The sequence below is a fragment of the Mesocricetus auratus genome, unplaced genomic scaffold, assembly GCF_017639785.1.
Source record: "Mesocricetus auratus isolate SY011 unplaced genomic scaffold, BCM_Maur_2.0 Super-Scaffold_100014, whole genome shotgun sequence".
Classification (NCBI taxonomy): Eukaryota; Metazoa; Chordata; class Mammalia; order Rodentia; family Cricetidae; genus Mesocricetus; species Mesocricetus auratus.
In genome coordinates, this window is record NW_024429197.1 from 15,757,719 (window position 1) to 15,783,199 (window position 25,481).

Below are 25,481 nucleotides of genomic sequence, written 5' to 3' on the forward strand. Positions count from 1 at the left end.
CACACACACACACACACACACACACACACACGGGGGATTGAAGTTGTAGAAATACTATGTGTGTTGCAATGGAGAATAGTCAATAAATTATCAGAGGTTATGGGGTATGGTGGCACACACCTGTAATATCAATGTTTGGGGAGCAGAGAAAGGAACCTCTGGAGTTTAAGGTCAATCTGGGCTACATGAGGAGATTCTGTCACAAAACAAACAAGCAAAAGGAAGTAAAGATTTGGGCCTGGTATAGCAGCGCATGTCTTTAACCCAACACACAGGAGGCAGAGGCAGGCAGATCTCTATGAGTGCGAGGATAGCCTGTTCTACATGGTAAATTTCAGACCAGCCACGGCTACATGGTGAGACCTTTCTTTAAAAGAGAGAGAGAGAGAGAGAGAGAGAGAGAGAGAGAGAGAGAGAGAGAGTGAGTGATGAGAGGAGGTAGAGCCAGCTCCTGGAGATTTGGGGGGCAGGGCAGAGATGTTTATATACAGTGGCCGAATCCTGGCAGCAAATCAAAGAAGACAGGCATTCACTCTACTGGAAAGAGATGTGTGCAAAAGGTCTAAGCAACTCTGAGTGTCTCAAAAGCAATGCAGAACTCCAGCTGGGTCCAGGGGCGTGACCTCAGGCCTGGCTGTAGCCCCAAGCCAGCTCAAACACAGCTGGAGAGTCCCATCCTCAGAAGAACCCTCCCCAGTGCCTTCTCCCACCCCACCCCTCCATTCAAGGGATGAGAAAAATCTCTGAGAACATGCCACCACCAGAGCAGCCCCAGCCTGGGAAGGAAAGCCTGGCACGGCTCAGACACAGCTCTAGACAGAGGGAGTTGCTTGGGAGTAGGGCCAGGCAGGGCCTGGGCCAGAATCAGACCAGTGGCTTTGGGCCTGCCACCCCCAGATGCCAGGTGAAGGGCCTGAGGGGAATGGGGGTGGCAGAAGGTGGCTGCCAAGCTCTGGCGCAACCCAGACTTGCCCTGAGGCAGGAGGATGGCCTAGATGGCCTCCCACACAGTACCCAAACTCAAGAAGCAGAAAATGTAGGGTGGAGTAGCAAGATCTCGATGTCCTCAAGAGTTTCTCCACGGGAATGAACTCTCCTAGCTCACTCTAGAAGAGGCAAAGCTAGCTTTGGGGGTCTCTCAGGTGTCAAGAGAAAGAGGTAGCCTTAGTGGGGTCAGAATGACAGAATCTATGTGGCAAAAATGCCTGGTTACCAGAGGAGAACTTGCTGCCCCACAGATAGGATCCTACACAGCCACCTCATGCAGCCACAGGGGCCACACAAACTCCAGACCACATCACCATCTCCACAATCCCACACCTTGATATGCAGCAAAACTCACTCACACAGCTAGGTGTGGTGGCACCCCCAGAGCTGGAGACTGAAACAGGAGGACTACCACGGAGTTAAGAGTCCAGCCTGAACTACTGAGTGCGACCCTGTCTCAAACAAAACAAACAAAAACCTACCTTCATAAGCAGCCCACGCTACACCCAAAACACAGCTACCCAGTGTTATGTATGCGTGCACACATGCACGCCCCCACGCACACACACTCACAGTGTGCAGATATAATCTCTGTGCCCCAAGCCTGTCATTTACAAACAGTAACCAAGGGTCTGGAGATGTGGCAGCGATATGGTCCAGGGGCTTCCTCCTTAAAGAGTGACGGCTGAGGAAGGGGGTGAGCAAGGACACTCTAGAGAAGGGAGACTCTCAAATAAAGAGGAGAAACATGTCCTGTGTAGAGGCATGAGCAGTGAGTGGGAAAGCCAGAGATCAGTGTGAACATGGCTTGTCTGAGGGATCTCTACACCAGAGGGTCCCAACAGTGTAACTGAAGAGGCATGATCAAAGGGACAGGAGACCAAGCAGCTGCTTATTTGTGGCCTTAGAAGCCAATCTCGGGCTAGGCTGTCTCAAGCTAATGACAGTCACTGGGAGACTTTAACAGAGAGCAACGTGATCTGATTTATATCATCAGGTCCCTAACTTGAGGAGCTGGGCCAGATACAAAAGTATTTCTAATCATGACCAAACCCAGAATCCATAAAAAACAATACATACATCTGATTTTTGTTTCATTTTGTTTTGTGTTGGCATTTTTTGTTTTATTGGTCTTTTTCTTATTTGTCTTGATTTTCATTTTTGTGTTTTTATAGGGGCTTGTTGTTTTGGGTTTTGGGGGGTTGTTTTTGAAAGACAGAAAAAGAAAGCATATAGAGTTGAGTGGGTAGGGAGACGGGGAAGATCTAAGAGGAGTTGGGGAGGGGACATAACATGATCAAAATATATCACATAAACTATTTTTAATTTAAAAGTGCATATACAAAGTCAAAGCACAATTTTCAGACAGAAGAAATTTTATTTGTATCACAGACACATTATTTCCTTACTATGTGAAGAATCCCCAAGAAGTAACTAATGAAAAGCAGTTGCCTGTAGGAAATGGACTAAGGCAAAGGAAAGTTTTCAAGGAGAAAACCCATCAACAAAATGATTCTTCAAACACTTTCAAAGACTAGGTCTCTTAAGAGAAACACAAAAGAGACATAGTAGCAACAATCATAAAAGCTGGTAATGCTCTCTCATGGCAAGGACTGGGGAAAAGAAACTGTGACATGTCATGGTTAATACTGACCAATGGAGGGGAATTAGCAATATCTATCAACACATTAAACAGCTATCACTTTAACCCAAAAGCTCCACTTCCAGGAATATAGACACCATTTTAAACGGGCTAGGGCTGAGGACACGCTCAGTATAGAAGGCACTTGCAGGGCAATCACAAGAGCCTGGTTCAGATCCTCTGGGCCCACACACAGTCAGACAACAGTTTGCAGCATCTGTAATCCCAGCATTCCTTCAGTGAGATGAGGGCTGGAAGCAGGGAACTCCCTGGAAGCTCAGGGCCAGTGGCCTGGTTACAAAGCAGTGAACAGTCGACCTTGTCTCAAAGAAGGTAGACATTGAGGGCTCACACTCAAGATTGTCCTCTGGCCTAGACTCAGGAGCGGGCATATACTTTCCTACACTTGTACGTACACACACACAAGAAGAAGAAGAGGAAGAGGAAGAAGAAGAAGAAGAAGAAGAAGAAGAAGAAGAAGAAGAAGAAGAAGAAGAAGAAGAAGAAGAAGAAGAAGAAGAAGAAGAAGAAGAAGAAGAAGGGTCAAATAATATTTGTTCAAGGAGATTTGTTGCAATGGAAGGAGCAAGAAAGGGAAGGGACAGGTGAGGAGGAAAAAGAAAGAGGAGGGAGGAAGGGAGGAGACAGAAGGAGGAGGCAGGAAGTGCTCTGCCAACTGTACCACACATGCCTAGCCCTGAAAGGAAGGGCTGGAAGCAGCCTTAATTTCTGCCAGTGTGCAACTTAGATAGTATAAACACGATTCATCTCTTTAAAACAGCAAAAGAAAGCTGGGTGGTGGTGATGGCGGCGGTGGTGCAAGACTTTAATCCCAGCATTCGGGAGGCAAAGGCAGGCAGATCTCTGTGAGTTCAAGACCAGCCTGGTCTACAAGAGCTAGTTCCGGGACAGCCTCCAAAGCTACACAGACAAACCCTGTCTAGAAAAACAAACAAACAAACAAAGCAGCAAAAGAACACTCTGTCGCCGGGCATTGGTGGTGCACGCCTTTAATCCCAGCACTCGGGAGGCAGAGACAGGCGGATCTTTGTGAGTTCGAGACCAGCCTGGTCTACAAGAGCTAGTTCTAGGACAGCCTCCAAAGCCACAGAGAAACCCTGTCTCGAAAAACCAAAAAAAAAAAAAAAAAAAAGAACACTCTGTCTACAGAGAGGAACAGATCAAAGCACACAGCACTCCTCCATGGGTCATAGGAAGGCGTCTCTATAGTTGGCTGTGCACAGGTTATTCTTGAAGGAAAACCAGAACCTATTAGCCAGTGTGGGAAGCACTGGTTGCACAATCTGATGCTTGTTAGTGCCAGCCATGGACGAGCATGTGAGCATGTCAGTAAATGGGTGGTGGGGCCCTAGGACTGGGTGTGCTCACCTGGGGTGACAGGTGATGGGCCCGGCCCAGAGCACCCACAGTAGAGACCTGATGGAAGGCATCCCAGGGACCAGGAAACTGAGAGGATGTCAAGGAAGTGGGGGGAGGATGCTCTGAGAAGAAAGGCGTGACCCCACTGTGGCAGCTACTTCACAAGGTCAAGGATTTATGATTGTGGGATTTGGCCTGAAGAAGATCGAAGTGCCCTTGACAAGCCTTTTCTAGTGACACAGCAGGGACAGAAATGTTCTGATGGCTTGAAGGGTGAGCTGGAGGTGAAGACACGTGGACAGGAGTTTCCCTCTGACAGGCAGGAGAGGAATAGGTGATAAGCAGCGGGTAGCAGGGGCAGGGTCCCCCACAAGCCCCAGCACTGCCCAGCCACACGCTGACAAGGGCTGTGCCACAGCAAGTAGAAGACAGACTCATGCAAAGCCCGCTTCACTGAGGTCTCTGGAGCACATCACTCCATTGTCTCCTTTAAGTGCAGAAATCACCAGAGATATTTCATTTGTATGCTATAAATATGATACACAGCACATAGGGCAAGCAGCTTTGGTCCAAGAGCACACAGCTCAGGAGCATAGGAATCCCTCTGGGTAATAGGAGGACACGGTAACGGATCCTCCTAACAATGGGAGCCTTTTGTAGATTAGAAGAGGCACCAATGGATACACTCTTGGCAAGTGGGATGAATAGTCACCAGGGTCCGGCAACAGTCATCTCTGTCTAGACAGTGAAACCTCAGGCAGGGTTGTGACTAAGATCTGGGGATCCCCAGGGAAACACTGAGTTTCCATTCCTGGGGCGCTTAGGGGCTTTCGGGATCCCAGTCCTGGAACACAAACAAGACTAAGCATTCCTGGTTCCCAGCGCCCAGTTTAGGAGTCCCTCGATCACAGGCTTCCACCCTTCACAAGCTCTGCCTCACACCCTTGCTCCACACACCCTTGAACAGACTGGGTACTATGAAATGGCTCCAAGCACCACCCTTTCCCCTGAAATTTCTTTTCCGGGTTGTGTACCTTCCGGCTGCCAGCACAGAGTGTGAGCCCCGCAGCAGGACTGTCACAAAGAAGATAGACCTGGGTCCTGGAGATTGTCATCAAGGAGGCAAGCGGGGCTGGAGCACCACCCTCCCCGCACCACCCCCGCTCCTCCCCCCCCCGCCCCGCCCGCCTGCCCGCCCGCCCGCAGTGTCCCAACGCAGTGTTGAGACCTGTGATCCAGGCAGGGCGCAGGCCAGGTATCCGTGGTAACCAGCTGTGGGCGAGTCATTTATTGCCATCCCTCCTGCCACGGCACTTAACAGTTTGCAAGGTGTTTCACGCCCTAAAGTTATTGCAGCTTTTGCAACAGCCCTACCAGTGGCCATCAATGCCTCCATTCGCAGGCAGAGCCTCTGCGAAGCAGCCTGGGGCTCCCGGGTCCATGCAGATGCTTTGGGATTAGAACTCGTACCCCTGAGGCGACTCCAGGCTCCGCCCCCGACCGCCCCTCCTCCACGCTGCCTCTGGCTGTGCTAACCAGGAGCCTCACTGAGGCCACAAAGCTGGGCTTGGCTCCGATCTCATTCCTCTTCTGCTGTGAGTCTTGGACACAAGGGGCCACCCAAGGTGGCGGCACAGCTGACCGTAAGTACCAAGTACCGGGAAGGGGCGGTGACAAACCTGGGCGGCTGAGTGCCCCTCTCTGTGGAGATCCTCTGGTGGGCTGGACTGGAGCCTGCCCACGCGGCCAGGCTGGGGGTGGAGTGCTGCAGAAGGGTGGTGGAGAGGCACCTTAACCCAATTCTGCCTGCTCAACACACACACACACACTAGCATTCTGGACCCGGTGCTGGTTCTGACCACTGGAAGGCTCCCAGAAGAACGCCCCTGTCCCAGTTCTGCAAGTTTCCCAAGCTGCCTGGAATGGAAGGAAACTAGGGGCCCGGGACTCAAGGGGGAGTTCTGCCTTTGTGACCAGATACAGTGAGGGGAGAGGCTAGGTCCTGCACCTAGATTGTTCTGGCAGCTGGAGTTGGGGGGCAATGGTGGGTCCAGAACCTCATCCACCAGTCCCCAGCACGAGCTAGGCGGCTAGGCGGGAAATTCTTTGCAAATGAGTCTGTCTCAGGGTGTGTCTTAGGAGGGACTAGGCAGCCTGCACCAAGAATGAGGAGCCCTAGAAGGGGCTGCTGCAACCTTGGAGGGTACCAGTACTAGGAACCCCTCTCCTCCCGCTCACTCTCCCTGAGCACTCCCAGGAAGAGCAGGCTGGGGAGGGAACTCTCAAGGTCTCTTGCAACCCAAGATAGGAGATAAGGAACAGGGTTAGCAACTTTACAGAATTCTCAGATGTCCCCCAGCTAGTTAAGTGGCAGTGCCAAGATCCGGGTGCTAATTCATGACCCCCCATAGAGGCTAGGGCTTAGAAAGTTCTGGGAGCAAACCTGTGAGGGTCTTCATGGACTAGGGCTTCCCAGTCACCCCATCTTGTCCAGAGCTAAGATTCTCAAAAGACAGGCCCTGTGGAAGGCAGCAATGCTGAGGAAACCAGCTCCTCAGCAGTCCTGGCCAGCCCTCCCTCGCCTCACACATTCAGCATGAATTGAGTGCCTTCTGTATGCTGAGCAATACCAAGCTTGAAGCAGCCAGCGAGTCAAGTAGGCATGCTAATTGGACAGATGATAAATGAGAACAAAAACAAACAAACAAAAAATGATCAAGACTTAAATTTCAAATCGGGGCTGAGTCAACAGGACAGTGGCAAAGCAGAGGCAGCGGGAGTGGACTGACGGGCAGGTTCAGACCTGAAGTAATTTGAAAGGAGACCTAAGGGGATATTGTCGGAGCAGGGATGCCTCAGTAATGAGTAGGGTCCACTTATGGCTCTAGAGGAAGAGCGTTCCAGGCAGGAGGAACCAAGGCAAGGTCGGAGCAGAGAGCGGCAAGGTGTGTGTGTGTGTGTGTGTGTGTGTGTGTGTGTGTGTGTGTGTGTGTGTGTGTGTGTATGTGTGTGTTGGTGTGACAGGGCTGTAGGGAACTAGTGAAGAGTTTTAAGAAGGAGGGAATGTAATCAATTGTGATTCAATGGGCTGCAGTGTGCAAAGAGTAGCTCAAAGGCAAGGGTATGGGCAATGATTGCTTGGGCCAAGGCGGTGGTCCTGCAGTCGTCCCAGCCTCGAAAGCACTCTCGTGTGCACCAGGTCCACGTGGGCTTAGGGAGAGGCGGATAACACTCACACCCCTATCAGCATGCCAATCCCAGGCACACTCAGCAAATCCACCTGTCTACACCCTCTGAGTCACCCAGAACTGGGAGGAAGATGAGCTGGCCTGGCCCTTCAGCCCTATGAGGCCATGGCCAACAGCAAACCTAGGGGTGGCTAGAACCCCCAGGTCCTGCTGTCTCTACATATCATCTGAAATGAGTGCTATCCCAGGAAGCAGATCCAAACCCCTATGCATCTCCCACCTGATGCAAACCTTCCTGCCCTCACTACCACTGGCTGTGGAACAGTAACAGGTGTTGGAAATGGGAAGATGGCTGAACATTTAAGAGCACTGGCTGTTCTTCCAAAACACCTGGGTTTGATCCTGGCACCCATGTGGCAGCTCACAACTGTCTATAACTACAGTTCCAGGGGATCTGATGCCCTATTCCTGCCTCTATCAGCACCAGGCACCCATATGGTGCATAGGTATACATGCTGGCAAGGCTCAGACATCTGAAATAAAATTTAAAGAAAAAGAAAAACGTTACCAGGTCTTTTTCTCCTCCTCTTCCAGCTTCAGTCTCCTCTTTGTAGAATAGGTTCGCAATGCCAAGTTCACAGGATGCTGTTGAGACATCAATAGGAGAACAGTTTTCAAAATTGTGGCTTGGAGCTCAGGATGTAGCTCAGTACTTGCCTAGCATGCCCAAGACCCAGGGTTCGATCCTCAGTACCACATAAAACTGGACATGGTGTTACACTCCTGCAAAACCAGCACTCGGGAAGCATTGGATGGAGGTTTAGAATTTCAAAGTTATCCTTGGCTACACAGAGGGTTCAAAGCCAACCTGAAATGCTGTCTAAAAAGTGAAAGGGGAAAAAAACGGACTGAGGTGGACATCCAGAAAGCCATGGAAGGGCATGGGCCTAAGTCTAATCCCCCTCATGCAAAGTCATGGCCTACCTGTACCCTGCTGTAAAGAGTCACCAGCATTTAACAAAGCACGTAGTCTGCACCCTATGGACTTTGTAGTCACTGTCATTTGATTATCAGCTTCTCTATCCCTAAGTTGGGAGCAGAGCAGGAGCCAAACCAGGGTACCCTTACAAAGGGTGAAATGAGATCCTGAATGTTCAGTAATTGGCTTGTGTGTGTGTGTGTGTGTGAGTGTGTGTGTGTGTTGTGTGTGAGTGTGTGTGTGTGTTTCACAGTAAAGAGTCACTGTCTGCAATGCACTATAGTTTGACTTTGGGTGGGTTGCATATTCCAGATGAGCCTCAGTGTCTTATCTACAGCTTGGGAAGAGTCCTCACCTCTTAGGATCCTTGTGATGACTAACCCAGTCCACCCAAACACACAGCTCAGTAAGTGGGGGCATGGAGGTGTACACCTTTAACCCCAGCACTCAGGAGGCAGAGTCACTAGCTCCAGGCCCCAGCCTAGGCTACATTGTGAAACTTGTTTTGCATTAAAAAAAAAAAAGAAGAGGAGGTGGGGAGATGGTTGAGCCTGAGCTGCATAATAAAATTTCTTTTTAAGACAAGGTCTCATGATATAGCTCTGGTTGTCTTGGAACTCACTATGTAGACCAGGCTAGCTTCCAATTCACAGAAATCCACCTGCCTCTTCCTCCTGAGTGCTGAGGTTAAAGGCATGCACCACTGTACCTGGCTTGGTTTGTTTTTTTCTTTATAAAAAGAAAAGAAAAGGCAGGGCTGGATTGATGACTGAGCAGTTTAAAGATCTATTAAAGGACCAAAGTTCATTCCCGGCACCCACATAGTCTGGTGGCTTACAAGGTCCTATTAAGCCAGCTGCGGAGGGTCCCTCACCCTCTTCAGGACTCTGCGCCGCGTACACATACATGAACAATGACGCATATATCCATAAACCAAAAAAAAAACCCTTTTTAATTCTATAAATAGCCATCGGATGAATCATTAGCATAACGGTTTTCTCCATGTTTCCTCAGGTGGGCACAGTCCCCCAAGCCACAAGCAGGCACCATGGACTGGAAGAAGCTCCAGGACCTATTGAGCGGCGTGAACCAGTACTCCACAGCATTCGGGCGCATCTGGCTGTCCGTAGTGTTCGTCTTCCGGGTGCTGGTGTATGTGGTGGCGGCCGAGCGTGTGTGGGGTGATGAGCAGAAAGATTTTGACTGTAACACCAGGCAGCCCGGCTGTACCAACGTGTGCTATGACCACTTCTTCCCTATCTCCAACATCCGCCTCTGGGCCCTGCAGCTCATCTTCGTCACGTGTCCCTCTATGTTGGTCATCCTACACGTAGCCTACCGAGAGGAGCGGGAACGGAAGCATCGCCTGAAGCACGGGGACCAGTGTGCTAAGCTATACAGCCATCCTGGCAAGAAGCACGGTGGCCTGTGGTGGACTTACCTGCTCAGCCTTATCTTCAAGCTCATCATTGAATTGGTCTTCCTGTATGCCCTGCACAGGCTCTGGCATGGCTTCACCATGCCGCGTCTGGTACAGTGTGCCAGTGTGGTGCCCTGCCCCAACACCGTGGATTGCTACATCGCTCGACCCACCGAGAAGAAAGTCTTTACCTACTTCATGGTAGGTGCCTCCGCTGTCTGCATTATTCTCACCATCTGTGAGATCTGCTACCTCATCTTCCACAGGATTATGCGAGGCCTGAGCAGGGTCAAGTCTACAAAGAGCAGCAGCTCCCCGAAGTCCTCCAGCCGAGCCTCCACCTGCCGCTGTCACCACAAGCTTCTGGAGAGTGGGGACCTGGAACCAGACCCAGTTGATGCCAAGCCGCAGGCCTCAGCACCCAACCTGACCCCCATTTGAACAGGAGGAGGAGTGAGGCAGGGAGGTGCTGCAGGTGGAGGGGTGCTGGGACCCCCACTTTGAATTCACTAAGCTAGCCAATTATGTTTAAAGCAGATATTTGTGGGTGCTGGGCTCTGTGCTGGCTACCTGGTATATAGGTAACATGGCAAACCCAGCTTCAGAAAGGTATTTAGATTAGCAAATTAAGTGCATGCATGCAAGGGTCTGCTTAGCTAAGCTGGTAAACAGGGCTTCTACCTACCCCAGAGGACTGTCATGCCGGGCACCCTCTCAGAAATGCACAGTAGGAGAGAGAAACGGGGGTCTCCAGAAGAGATAGCAACAACAACAAACTGTAGAGGTGCTGGCCTTGGACTGGGGACAGCCAGCCAGAGGGAGCTTTTACTCCCCCATGAGGAGCTGCTCCGGTTCCTAAGTGGAATGTTCTGGAGGACAAAGAACAAATGTGTGTAGCAGGCCTTGTCATGTCAGCTGCTGTTTGGGACACCTGGGGGTTCTCTGGATGCCCTTCCCCAACCTCCACCTTCAGGCAGCAATACTCTTCTTCCTCTCCCCCCCCCAGGGTGCTCAGCCCGCTGCACCCTGTAGCCAGGACCTTGGGGGCATGCATGGAATGGGAATACATCCAAGTCAGTTTCCTTTAAAGCAATAAAGCTGTGTTTTTATACAATTTGGTTCTTTGCTCCATTCTCCCCAGCTTCCACCCACAGCTCCCTGAAATCAGAGGACGCCCCTGGGAAAGAAAAGAGCCCTAGAACTTGAGGACGAAGCCAGGTTTGGGAGTGTGGCCTAGGCTGAAGCCTGGAATAGCTGTTGGCAGCTTTTGCCAGGGATCCTGAGGAGGACCCGAGAATGCACACATTGGGATTCAAGGTGTGGCCACCAGAGGGCGCCTCCAGCCTTCCTAAGTTAGACTGATCTGAGCACACACAACAGCAGTCACTCTCATTACAGACAAATCACATTCCCTTCTCTATCACTCAGCCCACATCCCCACCCTGTGTTCACACGATGCCTGCTACTCATACTCTCGCTCATGTACACTCATAGTAGAGTAAGCACATAACCACACTAGAGACTGCTCACATCCCAGCCTCACCCCGCAACTCATTCAGCTCTGTTCATTGTCCCCCAAACTTCTCCACACTGCCCTAAGAAAGATGATGGAACAACCTAAGTGGACCTAAGCCCAAGGTGCCCGTCCTGCAGACTCTGCATCACAGCCCCGCTCCAAATGCAATCGTGGCCTGCAGTTGAAGGGAACCAACGTCCCAAACCAGGCCAGAACATGAAGGAGAGCCTTGTGCAAGCATAGACTAACGTTCAGGAACAAATAGTGACCATAAAAACCAAAGCCAAGAGCCAGAAACTCAAGAGCCGGTGGGCTGACAGCCAGCAAGGGCAAAGAGAGGTCAGGGAACCTCGCAAACACACAGCAGGCTGTGGCTCACCTTTGCTCTCTGGCTGGTAAGGGGTGGGTGAGTCAGCCCGGTTTAACGGGCTCTGGGCTAGGCTGGTCATTCCCTGAACTCCCCCCTCCCCCGCAAATTAAATCACTGCCTCATCATTTTACAATACACTTTCACCACACTGCACTTCGATTAAACTTTAAGAACCTCTGCCTTATCGTCAACACAATAGAGCCTGTGTCAGCCAAGGTCCCAAGGGAAAAAGCATAAACAAAGTGAAGGATGATGGTAGTTCTATGGTAGTACATGCCTGTGATCGCAGCACTTGGAGGGAGAAGACTGAAGGACATGGGTTCAAAGCCAACCTTGGCCTCACAGTGAGGTGGTGCTGAGGGGTGGAGGGGTGGGGGCCGGGAGAGGTTCCTATTGTTTTCACGATTGTATGGCTGAGGCAAAGCAAGGGATACTGTGGTGACCGTGATGGCTCACATTGATGGTAGACTAGGCGGGGCATAGAACCACCCAGGAGATAGGAGGCCAGCCTCTGGCTGTGACTGTGAGGGGCTGTCTGGGTTGGGCTAATAGTGTGCAGCACCTCAGAGACCGAGGTCCCAGGCTGAATAAAAAGCACAAAGTAAGCTGCGCTTCCTGGCTGTAGTGGCCAAGAGTCCTCACGGTCCTGCTGCCATATCTTCTCTGCCTTAACAGATTGCACCCTCCAACTGAGACAATGTGAACCTTTTCCTCCTCAGGCTGCTTTGTGGCGGTTTGGAAAGTCGCATGAAAAAATAACTACTGCGTACCTATGGACTGGGGTGGGGGTGGGGTTAGTACCAATGTGCTAACAGGAACTAGAAGATGCATTTCACCACCAGAGTAGAGCCAATAATCCCCACCCCCACAACTACTCTTTCCTGCCTCCTGTCCACCTGCCAGTGGCTCACTGAACAGACCAGAAGGCGGAGCACGAGGGGGCCTGCTGAAGTCTGTGGCTGCAGGTGAGTCTCCCAGTGCAGGGTGGGGTGGAGAGCAGCTCTGGGGGACAAAAGGGCTCAGCTCAGCACTTGGAACAGTTCACTCTGGGATGACTGCTCCAGAGATCAAAGGGGACATTAGTGCTGCTGGGGCCAGGAAATGCCTAGGTGTGACTGTGCCTGGGAGGGTCCCTGGTGACTGGGCTCTATCCAGGTAGGACTCAGCTGGGACTGGGCAGTTACAAAGTTCTCTAGCTGTTAGCTACTACAGATTTTAGGATTGCCCTTTTTTCTTTAATTTTTAAAAAAATTTTGATCAACTGTATATATGTCTGTGTGGGGTATGTTTGTTCATATGAGCGCAGGTGCCCATGGAGTCCAGAAAAAGGGATCAGATTCCCTGGAGCTGGAGTTACGGATGCATGGCTGTGAGCCTCCTGACGTGGGTGCTGGGAACCAAACCCAGGTCTTCTGCAAGAGCAGCAAGTACTCTTAACCACTGAGTCACCTCTCTCCAGCCATGCCCCACTACCTTAACACATACACACACACACACACACACACACACACACACACACACACACACACACACACGGGGGGGAGAAAGAGAGAGAGAGGAGACTTGGCTAGGAATGGCCACTCCCCCTTCCGAGCGCTGGGATTTTGGCCCTGTGAAAGCCTTGGGCATACTGTCAGGATCTCTGTGAGTTCTTGTGTGTGTCACCCCTGCTGTGTCTGGATGACACCGTTTCCTTGGGAGTCATCCAGCACTTCCTCTCCATTTCTGCATGGGTCCCTAAGCCTTGAGGGGAGGGTTTTATAAAGACATACCTTCTGCGTATATGTGAAAAAAAATGACACCTCCCTAAGCTGTACTGTCTAAATTGATAATAATGATAGCCTATACACAATTTTGATGAATGAAGATAAATACAAGGATATGTTTCACATTCAGGGTCTGTGAATTTCACCTAAGGAGCTTCATGGATTGTAGCTCAAGTTAAGGATTAACAAATGAGTCCCAGTAGCTCAGCTAGTTTACATTCTTTTAACCATAATGTCAGGAGATATATTCACAGGTCTCAGAATGCATCACAGCTGAAACAAAGCTTTGAAAACAACAAAGTTAGACTAAGATGTTTTTGTTAAATAACTTTGAGGTGAAAAGCCCAAGAAAACAATCTAAAGTTTTAGAAGGGCACATAGTTGAATGCAGAACTCTTTAAGGTCAGGAACAAGAACAAAGCAGCCCAATTATTACTGACTGACATACTCTCCTTGCTAGGTTTGCTTGACAACCAAAGGTGATGATTAATTCCTTATGCCCATTTCTGCCCTTAATCTCCTGATATAAAAAAAAACTACTAATAAATGGATATGTACCCTAAAGATTTAAAGTACAGCTGACTGATCCTTTTTCACATATACAAGTTTAGGTTTATGATTCCTTTAAGATTCCTTATAAGATTACCTTTCAAGATAAGTAATAAAGTAATTGGCCCTTTCTTGGTAACTACAAAATGCAGCCTGCCAGTAAAAGACCTGACAAGAACACCTTGCTTGCCCACATGGTTAATCTATAACAAGTTGCTTAGGTATGAATGTATGTGGGTTCTTGGGATAATTTGTTTTTCACCTGTAATACATGAAATGTTTAATCATGTGAGGAAGATTAAAAAAATGTTTTTGTCTATACTCGTTTACTTGAAAAATGAAATGCAACCGTTTTGACCTTTGTCCTGCCTGGAAGATTCCATTGGAGTATAAAAGCTGTGAAAAAACATGAGAAGAGAGGGAGGGAGGGAGGGAGGGATGAGGGAGGGAGGGATGAGAGAGAGAGAGAGAGAGAGAGAGAGAGAGAGAGAGAGAGAGAGATAATAAAGAAAGAAATCATCAAGAGAGTTTGCAAGTGCCTTTTCCCCTAGTCCCCTCAGATAGAAAAGTCTGGCCTCACCAACTCCATGGATTTCTACAAAGTCCTGTGCTGCTGGAGGCTGGGTCCCCAGATAGTGGTAGCTTCATGTCACCCAGGGTAGTCTTGAATTTGCCATGTTGCTGAGAATGACTTTGAACTCCTGATCCTCCTGCCTCCATTCCCTGAGGGCATCAATCATCACACCTGTTTTTATGAAATGCTGAGGATCAAACCGAGATCTTTGTGCGTGTTGGGTGTGGTGGTTTGAATGAGAATGGCCCTCACAGGCTCATATATGTGATTATTTGGTTCCCAGTCAGTGGACTGTTTGGGAAGGATTCGGAGGTGTGGCCTGTTGGGGGAGGTGTGCTTTGAGGTTTCAAAAGCCAGGTCCAGTCTCTCTCTCTTTCTCCATCTGCAACTTTGGGATCAGATGTGAGTTCCAGCTCATGCCATGCCTCTCTGCCTGCCACCATGACGGTCATGGACTAACCCACTAAAACTGTAAGCAAGCCCCCAATCAGATGCTTTCTTTTATAAACTGCCTTGGTCATGGTGTTTTGTCACAGCAATGGTACAGTGACTAAGGCCCTAGGCAGGCGCTCTACCAACTGAGCTTCCTTTCTAACCCTCCAGCATTTTCCTAGGTGGTGCCAGATTCTGGCAAAGGGTGGCACAGAAGTCACAGCAACCAGAAAACATCAACTCTTCCAGGAGGGGGCCAAGGGAGGGCTCAGTATGGGCTGAGTTTTTTGGCCCTGGTCACATTTCTCCAGGATGCAAGCCAAGTCCACAGCAGAAGGGACATCCTTTGCCTGCTTCCCTGGCTCTTGCTGGCAACTTCTTCAGAATTTGGATGTGCACCAGAGACCCACTGAGATACCCAACCTTGTGGACTGAATCGTTAGACCTTCTGTTGAAGGACAGCCATTGTTGGGTTAGCAGGACCACAGCCAGTAAGCCATTCTAATGAATCCCCTTTCTATGTATAGATAGATTCATTCTATAATTTCTGTTCCTCTAGAGAACCCTGACTAATCCAGACTTTGGTACCAAAGTAGTTCTATAGCAACAGATAATAAGGATGATTTTTTAAAGTATCTGGAATAACTTTCCAATTTGCCAACACCTACAGTTAATAGTTACTGAAGCCTCTCCTGGAAGCTCAGAGAGTACTGGAAGCCCATAGCGTGAACTATTTTTACAAACTTAAAGATGCAAATGCATTTGATTATCCTGACTCACAAGTTGTGAGAAGCAAAGTATATAAAACTCTTGACAGTTTGTGGAAGGATAAGGAAAATGATGGAGCTGGTTGGTTACTCCTACCATCTCTGGAAAACTTGACAAAGGAAAGCAATGGGCTCCATGATAAAATTAACCAACTTCTAGCATCTCAAAATACAATGAAAAGCAACAAACCTAGGGACAAAACTGACCGGCTCCAGATGAGAATAAATGTCTAAAGGTTTCTAAGTGTGCCCTGGACCAGCATCTCCTCTCCAGCAGCCACCGAGTTCAAGGTTTGGAAAATCAAGCCAAAGCTTTCATTCTGAGACTGGCTGAACTAGAAAGAAAAGTCAAGCCCCAACCTCTGAGGATGCTCAAGTGGGGGCACTGGCTGGTACAGAATGGGGTAGTGAAATGTGGAGTGGAGATGTGGGGGAGGACACTATTGAGGCTGAGGATCTTAAACACTCAGATCCCCAAGGGTTTCTCTCAGCCGAGGAAGGAGTCTCTCCACCCTCAGCAGAAGATGCTCCTACCCCTGAAATACTGCCTTTCCCCTTTGACTGAGGAGATTAACCCTTCATGGTCTGCTAAACTGGCAGTGACTTTCTCTGAAGAGATGCCAGGCAAGACAATACTGATGTCCGTCAGGGCCCACCTATTGTTGCCTCTAGACTTACAACCAGACTAAAGCTTAAGCAAGTCCCTAGAGGGGAGATACAAAGTGCAGCCTATGCGGAATTGCACTACGCTAATAGAGAGCTTAATGAGTTTGCTAATTCATTCAAGCAGAAGTCTAGAGAATGTGTGTGGGAATGGATTTCAAGCGTGTGTGATAATGGTGGAAGGAGCATAAAACTGGATCAGGCTGAGTTTATCAATATGGACCCTCCATGTGGAGAGTCTAGGTTTAAGTTGGAAGCATGCACAATTTAAGAATGTGTCAAAAGCTTGTTTAAATGGTTGGATAAAGCAATTGTCGAGAAATGACCTACTGAAAAGGAGTTGGAGATGCCTGATATTCCTGATTTAGTGTTGATAAAGGGATTTTAAGGCTCAGAGAAATTGCAATGCTAGAGTGGGTATCTGTGTAAAACATAATCCTGCACCATGGAAAGGCCCAGAAGACACGCCCTTCACTCATCCTGTGAAACGCACAATGGTGAGAGGGGCACCAGTACATCTGAAGAGCTTTGTTGGAGCCCTTTTCCTTGTGCCAGACCTTAGAGTGGGGGGCACTGCTGCTCGGTTGGGTGAATTAAATACAATGGGTTTAACAGGGACCCCAAGTATCAGGGGCCAGGTGGCAGCAAAGGGACCAGAGATATCATAGTGGGCAGCATGGACAAAGCAGGGCTGATGATGGCCTGATCTGTAATAGGCAGCGTAGGGGAAGTGACTTTTATGGTGGCAGACGACTTTTGGTCCTGGCTAATCAGTCATGGTATTTCCAGGCAGGAAATATATAAGATGCCTGGTGAGTTTGTGCCCAGCCCTGTGCATCGAGCCTTGGACAAAGATGTTCTGAACCACTCTGCACACTGATCCACCCGGAGCTTATATCTAGCTGCCATTCACGGCTAAGTCCCCAGTGACAATCACTACTGCCACCAGGTGGCACTCATGTCCCCTTAGAGTGCACTTCTCCCTACCAGGCCTCCTTCATTACTAAATTTAATAGGAGGTTCCAAGCCATCTCCAAGTCTGAGTCTACTACACATGGTCACCACACCCCACAGTCCCAGATGAGCTAGAGGTCTTTTTGTCTTCACTCACTCTAGAACCTAGTGCTATGTATGGACTGGATTTGTGTTACCCTCCCCACCCCCAGTGTGAGGGCATTAGGTAGTGGGCCTTTGGGAGATGTTTGGGTCATGAGGGTAGAGCCCTGTCACGTGTAGTTAGTGTTCTTATAAAAAGAGACGGGAAAAGCCCAGCATGGTGGCACCCGCCTACACTGCCAGCACTTGAGAGGCTGAGACAGGAGGATCATCAGTTGGAGGACAGTCTGGTCCATGTTGTGAGACTCTCTTAAAAAACAAACAGAATTGAAAAGGTGTAGGAAGAGTTGGAGGTGTAACCCAGTTGGTCAAGAGCTTGCCCAACATGGATGAAGCCCTGGGCTCAGTCTCCACGCCCCCCAAAACTGAGTAGAGTGGCACACTCCCATAATCCTAGCACTCGGTAGGAAGAGGTAGAGGGCCAGAAGTTCAAAGTCAACCTCTGCTACTTATTGAGTTTGAGGCCAGCCTGGTCACAGGAGACTGTTGAGAATGGGGAGAGAGGGGAGGGGCTCTTTCTGTCACGTGACTATTTAAGTCAGCTGTCCTTTACCTAGAACCTGGCCATGCTGCACGGTGCCTGATCTCCCACGTCCAGCTTCCAGACCTCCATGCAAGGAATGGTTTGGTTTAAGCCACTGGGGCTCTGGTATTCTGTTTACACAGTCCCAGCTAGTTAACCCCCCCCCTGTCTCCTGCTCCTGGCCCTAGGAGACTGAAGAAGAGCTGAGGACATGGGGCATTGGGGAGTTGCATCCACAGATGCGGAGGATAGAAGCACAATGGAGCTGGGAACCCATCACTTGCTGGAATCCCCCTAGGACGGATGTGAGCGCCCAGACAGCAGAGGCAGACCTGAAATTGCTTCCAGTGGACCAGACTCTACACAGTTCAAGGGGGCAGTCTGCATGTGTCACCCCATAGTTTATTTCCAACACAGCCTGGGGTAGAGGACATGCTGCGAATTTCAAGTGAGACCACAGCATTCCTCTGCCCTAAGCTGTCAGTCATCTCTAACAGGGCCTGCCTATCCACCCCAGCCCACAACTTACCTCTCACCTTCCTGAACCCCTCCTCATCACCTGCCCCAACCATGCACACCTCCTCACTGCACCTCAGGGAGGGAGCCTCCAGGCACACCCCTGCCTCAGGGACTTTATACCCAGGCTCTCTCCACCTGGAATGCCTTCTTTCTTCATTCAAGGCTCAGCCTCAACGGCAGCCGTTTGACAGAGATTTCTCTTCTATGGGAACTTGGGATCGGATGCTCTGTGCTCTCAGGGTCCCTGCAGTATCTGCCCCTCTGCAGGAGCCATGAACTCAACTTTTATAACATTGTCTTTTCTGTCTTCCCACAGATAGAAAGTATAATTCGGGACGCTAGGAATCTCTTGCGTCCTCCAGTTGCTAGAAGTGTCTGAATAGTGTCACAGCGCCACAAGGTACTCGGTGAACATATGTTGAATTGGTAAATTCATCTACAGGCCTGATGCCCTTCTTTGCGCTGGCCATCTGCCCTGAAGAAACTCCCAGTGTGATGGGGAGAGGGGAGTATAGGAAAAGGAAGACATTCAAAAGGTACCACTTCACATGACAAGATGAAAAGCCTAGAGATCTGTTGCATAGCAACGTGAAACTAACTTAGTTGAAATGGTGAGTTTAATAGTGATAGATGCATGTGTGCTTGTGGGCATGTATGCGTGCGTGCATGTGTGTGTGTGTGTGTGTGTGTGTGTATGTAAAATGAGACCCACTTACACCCATACTGCATCTTTGTTAAAGATGCCCTGCCAGGTTAATTGATTGGATTGTGATTTGGGGGAGCTGGAATGTTAAAGGTTTTAGTTATTTTAGGTTATCTTTAGCTGCCCCCCAAAGCCATGTATTGCGCACCTTACGTGTGACCTAACATGCTTGTGACAGTTAGGTAATATGATTGAAATATACAGACTCCTGGCTTCCACCAAGCCAAAGGCGAACTAATTGCATCTAGGGCCTGCAGTACTGAATCCCCTGTTTTGCCAAGACTCCGCTGCCTGATGTTTCTACCGACGTATTCTTAAAACACTTTGTTCTGTGACTATAAAAATTCCATGAACTGTTGCCATGTTGGAGCACAATATTTGGGGTAACTTAAATATGTGTTCCCAGGCTGTGGTCACTCATATTGGCTCCAGAATAAACAAACCATCTCTTATTCCCTTTGAAATAAAAGCTGTGTTTTGACTGAGAAGAGATCTTGTGTAGATCTTGCTAGCCTACAGATGACAATCCTCATGAAGGCTGGTCTATGCCTCTGTGTCTCAGACCTGAGAGACTGATGGGGCCAGCATCTGAGGGTGCACCAGGAAGATACGATGCCATGGTCAAAGGCAAGAGCAGAGACCACATAGAGTCACTGGGCGAGGGCGCTGTGGTGACAGCGTAGCAGAGTGCTAAGGCCACAGGCAGTGGCCAAGACCTGGGAAGTGAAAAGTGCAGGCCTTGCCCTGAAGGCAGGAAGGGCCACAGCATGGTTTGAAACAGGGCAACATTTTTGCCAAAGTTCTATGAAAATGTGGAGACTGAGTGGGGTAAGAGCCTGGAGGCTGGGAGACCAATCCCAGATCACTGAGTTGGTGACAGCCTGGACAGGGTTAGGACGATGGAAAGAGGGAGAAGGGTGAGGGTCGAGGGAACATTTTCCCTCAGAATGGCTGACTTGTGAAGATTGTATTGGTTGGTCCCTACTTTTTCTTCCTCCATGAAACCTGATCTTGGAGTTCATAAGGGAGGGGCAGAGTGTGGGTGGGGCAACCCTGGCATCACCTGCATGGTCCTCAATTAGCTCCCTGCCCCCCAATCGACCCTGAGGGAAGAGGATGAGAGCAAAACCTTAAAAAGAGCTGGGCCCAGCCTCAAAGGCAGCTCAGCATCGCAGCTACTGGAGCAGAGGCTGCCTTGGGGGTGTGGTAAGAGCAGGCCAGGCCCAGTTCCCATGCCCTTAAAGGTCAGAATTCAGTGGGCCCAGTTGTCCCCTTGGGAATCCCAGGAGGCTCGGCTCAGCCTGGCCTAGCACGGCCCTGAGGGAGAGGAAGGGAAAAGGCCTGAGAGGCCTGGAAGGAAAGCCAGCTCTGTCTGCTCCCCAGGCAGCAATCACGCTGCTGCGCAGTCTGATCCTGCCCACTGGCTGCCCCCTCCCAGAAGTCCCTGGGAGTGCAAGCATAGACTCCCATTTGGAACTGGGACTTCCACTGCATACCCATCGGCCACCTTCTGTTCCCTTAGCTTACCTAGACCCCACCAGTCCTCCGCTCTTACCTCCCTCCCTTGGCTTCCCTGCCCTCTCCTGGAACAGCACAGAGCCTTTCTGCCAGGTTTTGTGATGTCTCTGGTTGGTTGGTAGGTTGGTCATATTTGCAGTAGCAGAGAATGAAACTGTGGAGCCCAGCAAGTGCTCTCCTACTGAACTACACCATCAGTTTCTTTCGTTCAATTTTTAGAGATAATAGTCTTTCTAAGTTGCTCAGACTGGACTCTCTCTCTCTCTCTCTCTCTCTCTCTCTCTCTCTCTCTCTCTCTCTCTCTCTCTCTCTCTCTCTCTCTCTCTCTCTCTCTCTCTCTCTCTCTCTCTCTCTCTCTCTCTCTCTCTCTCTCTCTCTCTCTCTCTCTCTCTCTCTCTCTCTCTCTCTCTCTCTCTCTCTCTCTCTCTCTCTCTCTCTGGGTCTCATGGATCCCAAATTCACTATGGAGAAGAAGATGGCTTTGAACTTCTGGCCCTCCTGCCTCCATCCCCTGAGAGGTTACAGGCACAGACCCAATGCTTTGTAAGCACTGGGTAGGCACTCTACCAACTGAGCCACAGCCACAGCCCCATCTCATAGAGGCATCTCATAGTGCTGAAATTTCAATCCCTCTATGTCAACCACCTCTCAAGTAGCTAAGACTACAGGCCTGAGCCACTAAGCCTGGGTATTTCCTTTGTTGTGGTTGTTCGTTCATTGTTTGTTTGTTTGTTTGTTTAGACAGGTTCCCATTATGTATCTCAGGTTGGCTGGGAACTCTTTTTTTTTTTTTTTTTTTTTTTTTTGGTTTTTTTTCGAGACAGGGTTTCTCTGTGGCTTTGGAGGCTGTCCTGGAACTCCCTTGGTAGTCCAGGCTGGTCTCGAACTCACAGAGATCCGCCTGCCTCTGCCTCCCGAGTGCTGGGATTAAAGGCGTGCACCACCAACGCCCGGCTGGCTGGAAACTCTTGCTCTGCCTATCTTAGTGCTCCAAGTTCAGGGCTTACAGCACTGACTTCAGGCACTCACTCAAGCCTTCTGGACCAATAGCACCATCAGCCTTCCAAAGCAGGTATATTTCTATCCTTATTCTGTAGAGGAAGAATGGAGACATGTCTAAGGGCAGAGGTGGCAACAGAAGTTTGACCCTGACAAAGGTCACATCTGGGTCTCCGAACCTCTTCTCGTTTTAGCACCAGCATCAGATCTGGTAGCTCCAGGATGGGCCAGTGATGCTGTTCAGCATTGTCTGACTTACACAGCCCCTAACCACACCCTGTGATGCCCTGGCTCTACCACAGAGGACCCCACATTTACTTACTGTTACCCAAGAGCTTACCTGCTCCATTTCTGCACTTAGTAAGAGGGGCAGAAACCCAGGCCTGGCTAGTTTATTGTGGTTTTCCCAGCTGCACGGTGGGTCCTCTTTAATCCCATGCTCTTCATTCACAGTGAAGCCTGAGTGAATGACAGAGCTCTGCTTGCCTCCAAATTCCTTTGGAGGGCCTCTCTCCCTCTGTCTTTTAGAGGCATCAGAGGCATCCAGGTAAAGAACAGGCGCTTCCATCTCAAAGGACCCTAGGGAGTTCCTAGGTGACTTCTGATGGTATAGCCCGCCCAGGATTAGCAAAGTAGAGACCCCTAGATCCACCGGACTCTAGGAAGGGGGAAGTCTCAGCCCGCTCCTGCTTGGATTCATGTCTAATAAGCCCGGCACACTGATGAGTCTCGTCTCTTGCCCCACCCACTCTTCACAGTCTCGGGACCAGGTGTCAGATCTGCCTGCCCTCTCTAAAAGCCCTCTGCCTACAAAGGGCGGGGACTGAACCCTGGGAGAGTGCAGTCTGGAGGGTTTCCATCTCCCGCTACTCAAGAAGCACAATCTGGGCGGGTCCTGGGAGTCTGTCCTATCCAGTCCCCGCCCCCTGTTCCCCAGAGCCCTCCCGCTGGCGTTTCCTGCACTAAACCCGCAGCTGCGCGCTATTTAAGGCGCCCGTTGGGAGGCGCGGTCCTGCAGGATTCCCGCAGGCGCAGCTTCGGCCAGGATCGTCCCCTCCACCTAAGCCAACCCGGCAAGCAGGCGGTGAGTTCGGGGGAGCCGGGAATGCGGATCACTCCACTGCTGGGGGCTGAGGCTTGCTTGCCCGGGGCACCCGACACGATTGGAGCCAGCAGAGCGCTCACCTAACCTGTCTTTAGCCAGGCTCTGTGCTCAGCACCCTTCTCTCATCTTTCATTGAACCCTTGTAGAGAGACTGGAAGGTTACTTACCCAAATCCCCAGCTAATTAGAGAAGGAAGCAGGATGGATGTAGATCTGGTAGTACCTGCTTTACTTATAGGAAAAGCACACACACACACACACACACACACACACACACACACACACACACACGCCCTAAAACGTGCTGGGAACCTTGGAACCTCCACTCTGCTATGGCCATTTCTTTTAAGGATCATTTCTAGAATGACTACAACAGCCTTGGAGGGAAATGGAATGGAGGCAAAGGCTAGGACCAGGTGTATTCACTAAAGTCACAGGTGGTATTTTTGTTGGCGGATAGAACAAATGCCCTGGGCTTTTAAGCCCCTCCATCTTCCCTCACCCCCACTGGCAAGTGCAAAGATTAAAACGAGGCCCTCTCATTTTAAATGAGGCATGAAAGGTGGGAACAGGGACCACTAATACCCTGAAGGTGACTCCCACTCCACCCTTGCTGTCTTAGGGTAACCAGCCTTGCTCAGAAGGGAGGAAGGGCATGGCACAGCTATGGGGCCTCGGATAAGTTCCTCAGCTGGTCCGTTTCCATAGGAACCTCTAGTAGTCAGTCCAGCCTTCTTTGGGATGTGGTCATCCTTAGGCAGTGGACTATGAAATAAGGCACAAATGTATGATTAGACAGGGACCCCTAGCGCTGGCAGACCGCCCGTGGGCTTACTTACATCCAGGATGATCTAAGAAAGGCATCCCAGCTGATGGCTATCTGACCCGTCTTCCCACAGCGAGAGGCCCTGGAAACATGGGTGACTGGGGCTTCCTGGAGAAGCTGCTAGACCAGGTCCAGGAGCACTCGACTGTGGTGGGCAAGATCTGGCTGACCGTGCTCTTCATCTTCCGCATCCTCATCCTTGGCCTTGCTGGCGAATCGGTGTGGGGCGATGAGCAGTCTGACTTTGAGTGTAACACAGCCCAGCCAGGCTGCACCAACGTCTGCTACGACCAGGCTTTCCCCATCTCCCACATCCGGTACTGGGTGCTGCAGTTCCTCTTCGTCAGCACGCCCACCCTGATCTACCTGGGCCACGTCATCTACCTGTCTCGGAGGGAAGAGCGACTGCGGCAGAAAGAGGGAGAGCTGCGGGCCCTGCCGTCCAAGGACCTACACGTAGAGCGGGCACTGGCGGCCATAGAACATCAGATGGCCAAGATCTCGGTGGCAGAGGACGGTCGTCTTCGGATCCGCGGGGCGCTCATGGGTACCTATGTGGTCAGCGTGCTGTGCAAAAGCGTGCTGGAGGCAGGCTTCCTCTATGGCCAGTGGCGCCTCTACGGCTGGACCATGGAGCCTGTGTTTGTGTGCCAGCGTGCGCCCTGCCCCCACCTCGTGGACTGCTATGTGTCTCGACCCACAGAGAAGACTATCTTCATCATCTTCATGCTGGTGGTGGGAGTCATCTCCCTGGTCCTCAACCTGCTGGAGCTGGTGCACCTGCTGTGTCGGTGTGTCAGCCGGGAGATAAAGGCACGGAAGGAACACGACACACCCCCAGTCCAGGGCAGCGCTTCAGAACCTTACCCTGAACAAGTTTTCTTCTACCTCCCCATGGGCGAGGGACCCTCGTCCCCACCGTGTCCCACCTACAATGGGCTCTCATCCAGTGAGCAAAATTGGGCCAACTTGACCACAGAAGAGAGGCTGACCTCTTCCAGGCCTCCCCTCTTCGAAAATGCAGCTCCTCAAGGTGGCCGGAAGACCCCTAGTCGCCCCAACAGTTCTGCATCTAAGAAGCAGTATGTGTAGGACCTGAGTCTCGGTGTCACTCGAAAGAGAGGTCCTGAGAAGTGTGTCCAGCTTGTATGCCTCTCAGGCAGCCTCTGCTCAAAGGCACTAAGGAGACAACTGGGCAGAGGACCTGATTCTGGAATACTTAAGAGCCTTTATGATGACCAAGGGACACTGTGGCCTCTTTCCAGAATGTGACTCTGCCCAGATGCAGTCACAGCAGGTGGGGGTGCTCCTGGCTAAGGGTGCTATGGACCCTCTGATCGTTTCACCTGATCCAGAGGGACCCAGAGTCAACGGGACTTATTGGGCCTCCCCTATGGGACCGCACCCTAAGTTTTCGTCACGCCCTGTCCTCCTGGGAGAAGGCTGATGCAGGCTGCGGCTCAGCTTCATCGCCTGGACGGACAGACAGCCTGCGCTGGATCCGGCCCTTTCCGGGGGAACGGGTTGGTGTCTTGTTTCTGCCGCTCCTCATCCCATTGTTTATGCTTCTAAAATAAACAGGACTCCATCATAAGTCAGGTGTGTGCTGATGCTGTCCTGGCTGCCCGGGGCAGCGGGAGGAAGGCAGTTATTTTACCCAGGCTTCCTTTTTCTTCCAGTCTTCTGTCATCTGTCTTCCATCTCTACAGCCCAGCCCCCGTCAGCACCCTAAACCCTCAGATAAATCCTTCCTCTCCATGCTGAGCCCTCACACTCTGCCTTTTGAAACACCCCAGCACTGGTTTCTTTTAACCCACTCCCCATTCTATCCAGTTTCCTGATAATCAGCTGCCCATTAATTGGTGGCCAGAACAATCAAGTGTCTTTTCCCACCCTGTCCCGTGTCCCGTGCCTGTCAGGTACCTCAGCCTGCTGTCCCC

At 50.5% G+C, this 25,481-nt stretch overlaps 2 protein-coding genes and 1 long non-coding RNA gene across 3 annotated transcripts in view; 2 read left to right on the top strand and 1 right to left on the bottom strand.

The window, feature by feature from the left end:
- LOC106021912 overlaps positions 1–7,845 on the bottom strand; it is a 342,914-nt gene extending 335,069 nt beyond the window's left edge. The window contains exon 1 of the long non-coding RNA XR_001197048.3: positions 7,766–7,845. This is a non-coding gene — a long non-coding RNA (uncharacterized LOC106021912). The remainder of the gene's footprint in view (positions 1–7,765) is intronic.
- Gjb3 (gap junction protein beta 3) lies at positions 5,583–10,683 on the top strand. Its single transcript, NM_001281593.1, has 2 exons — positions 5,583–5,652; positions 9,191–10,683. Exon 2 carries the CDS (start codon positions 9,225–9,227, stop codon positions 10,035–10,037), a length of 813 nt encoding a protein of 270 aa, NP_001268522.1. The 5' UTR covers positions 5,583–5,652; positions 9,191–9,224; the 3' UTR covers positions 10,038–10,683.
- Positions 10,684–22,548: 11,865 nt separating this feature from the next.
- Gja4 (gap junction protein alpha 4) lies at positions 22,549–25,135 on the top strand. The gene is made up of 2 exons (XM_040756602.1): positions 22,549–22,695; positions 23,615–25,135. Exon 2 carries the CDS (start codon positions 23,632–23,634, stop codon positions 24,631–24,633), a length of 1,002 nt encoding a protein of 333 aa, XP_040612536.1. The 5' UTR covers positions 22,549–22,695; positions 23,615–23,631; the 3' UTR covers positions 24,634–25,135.
- Positions 25,136–25,481: the final 346 nt, after the last annotated feature.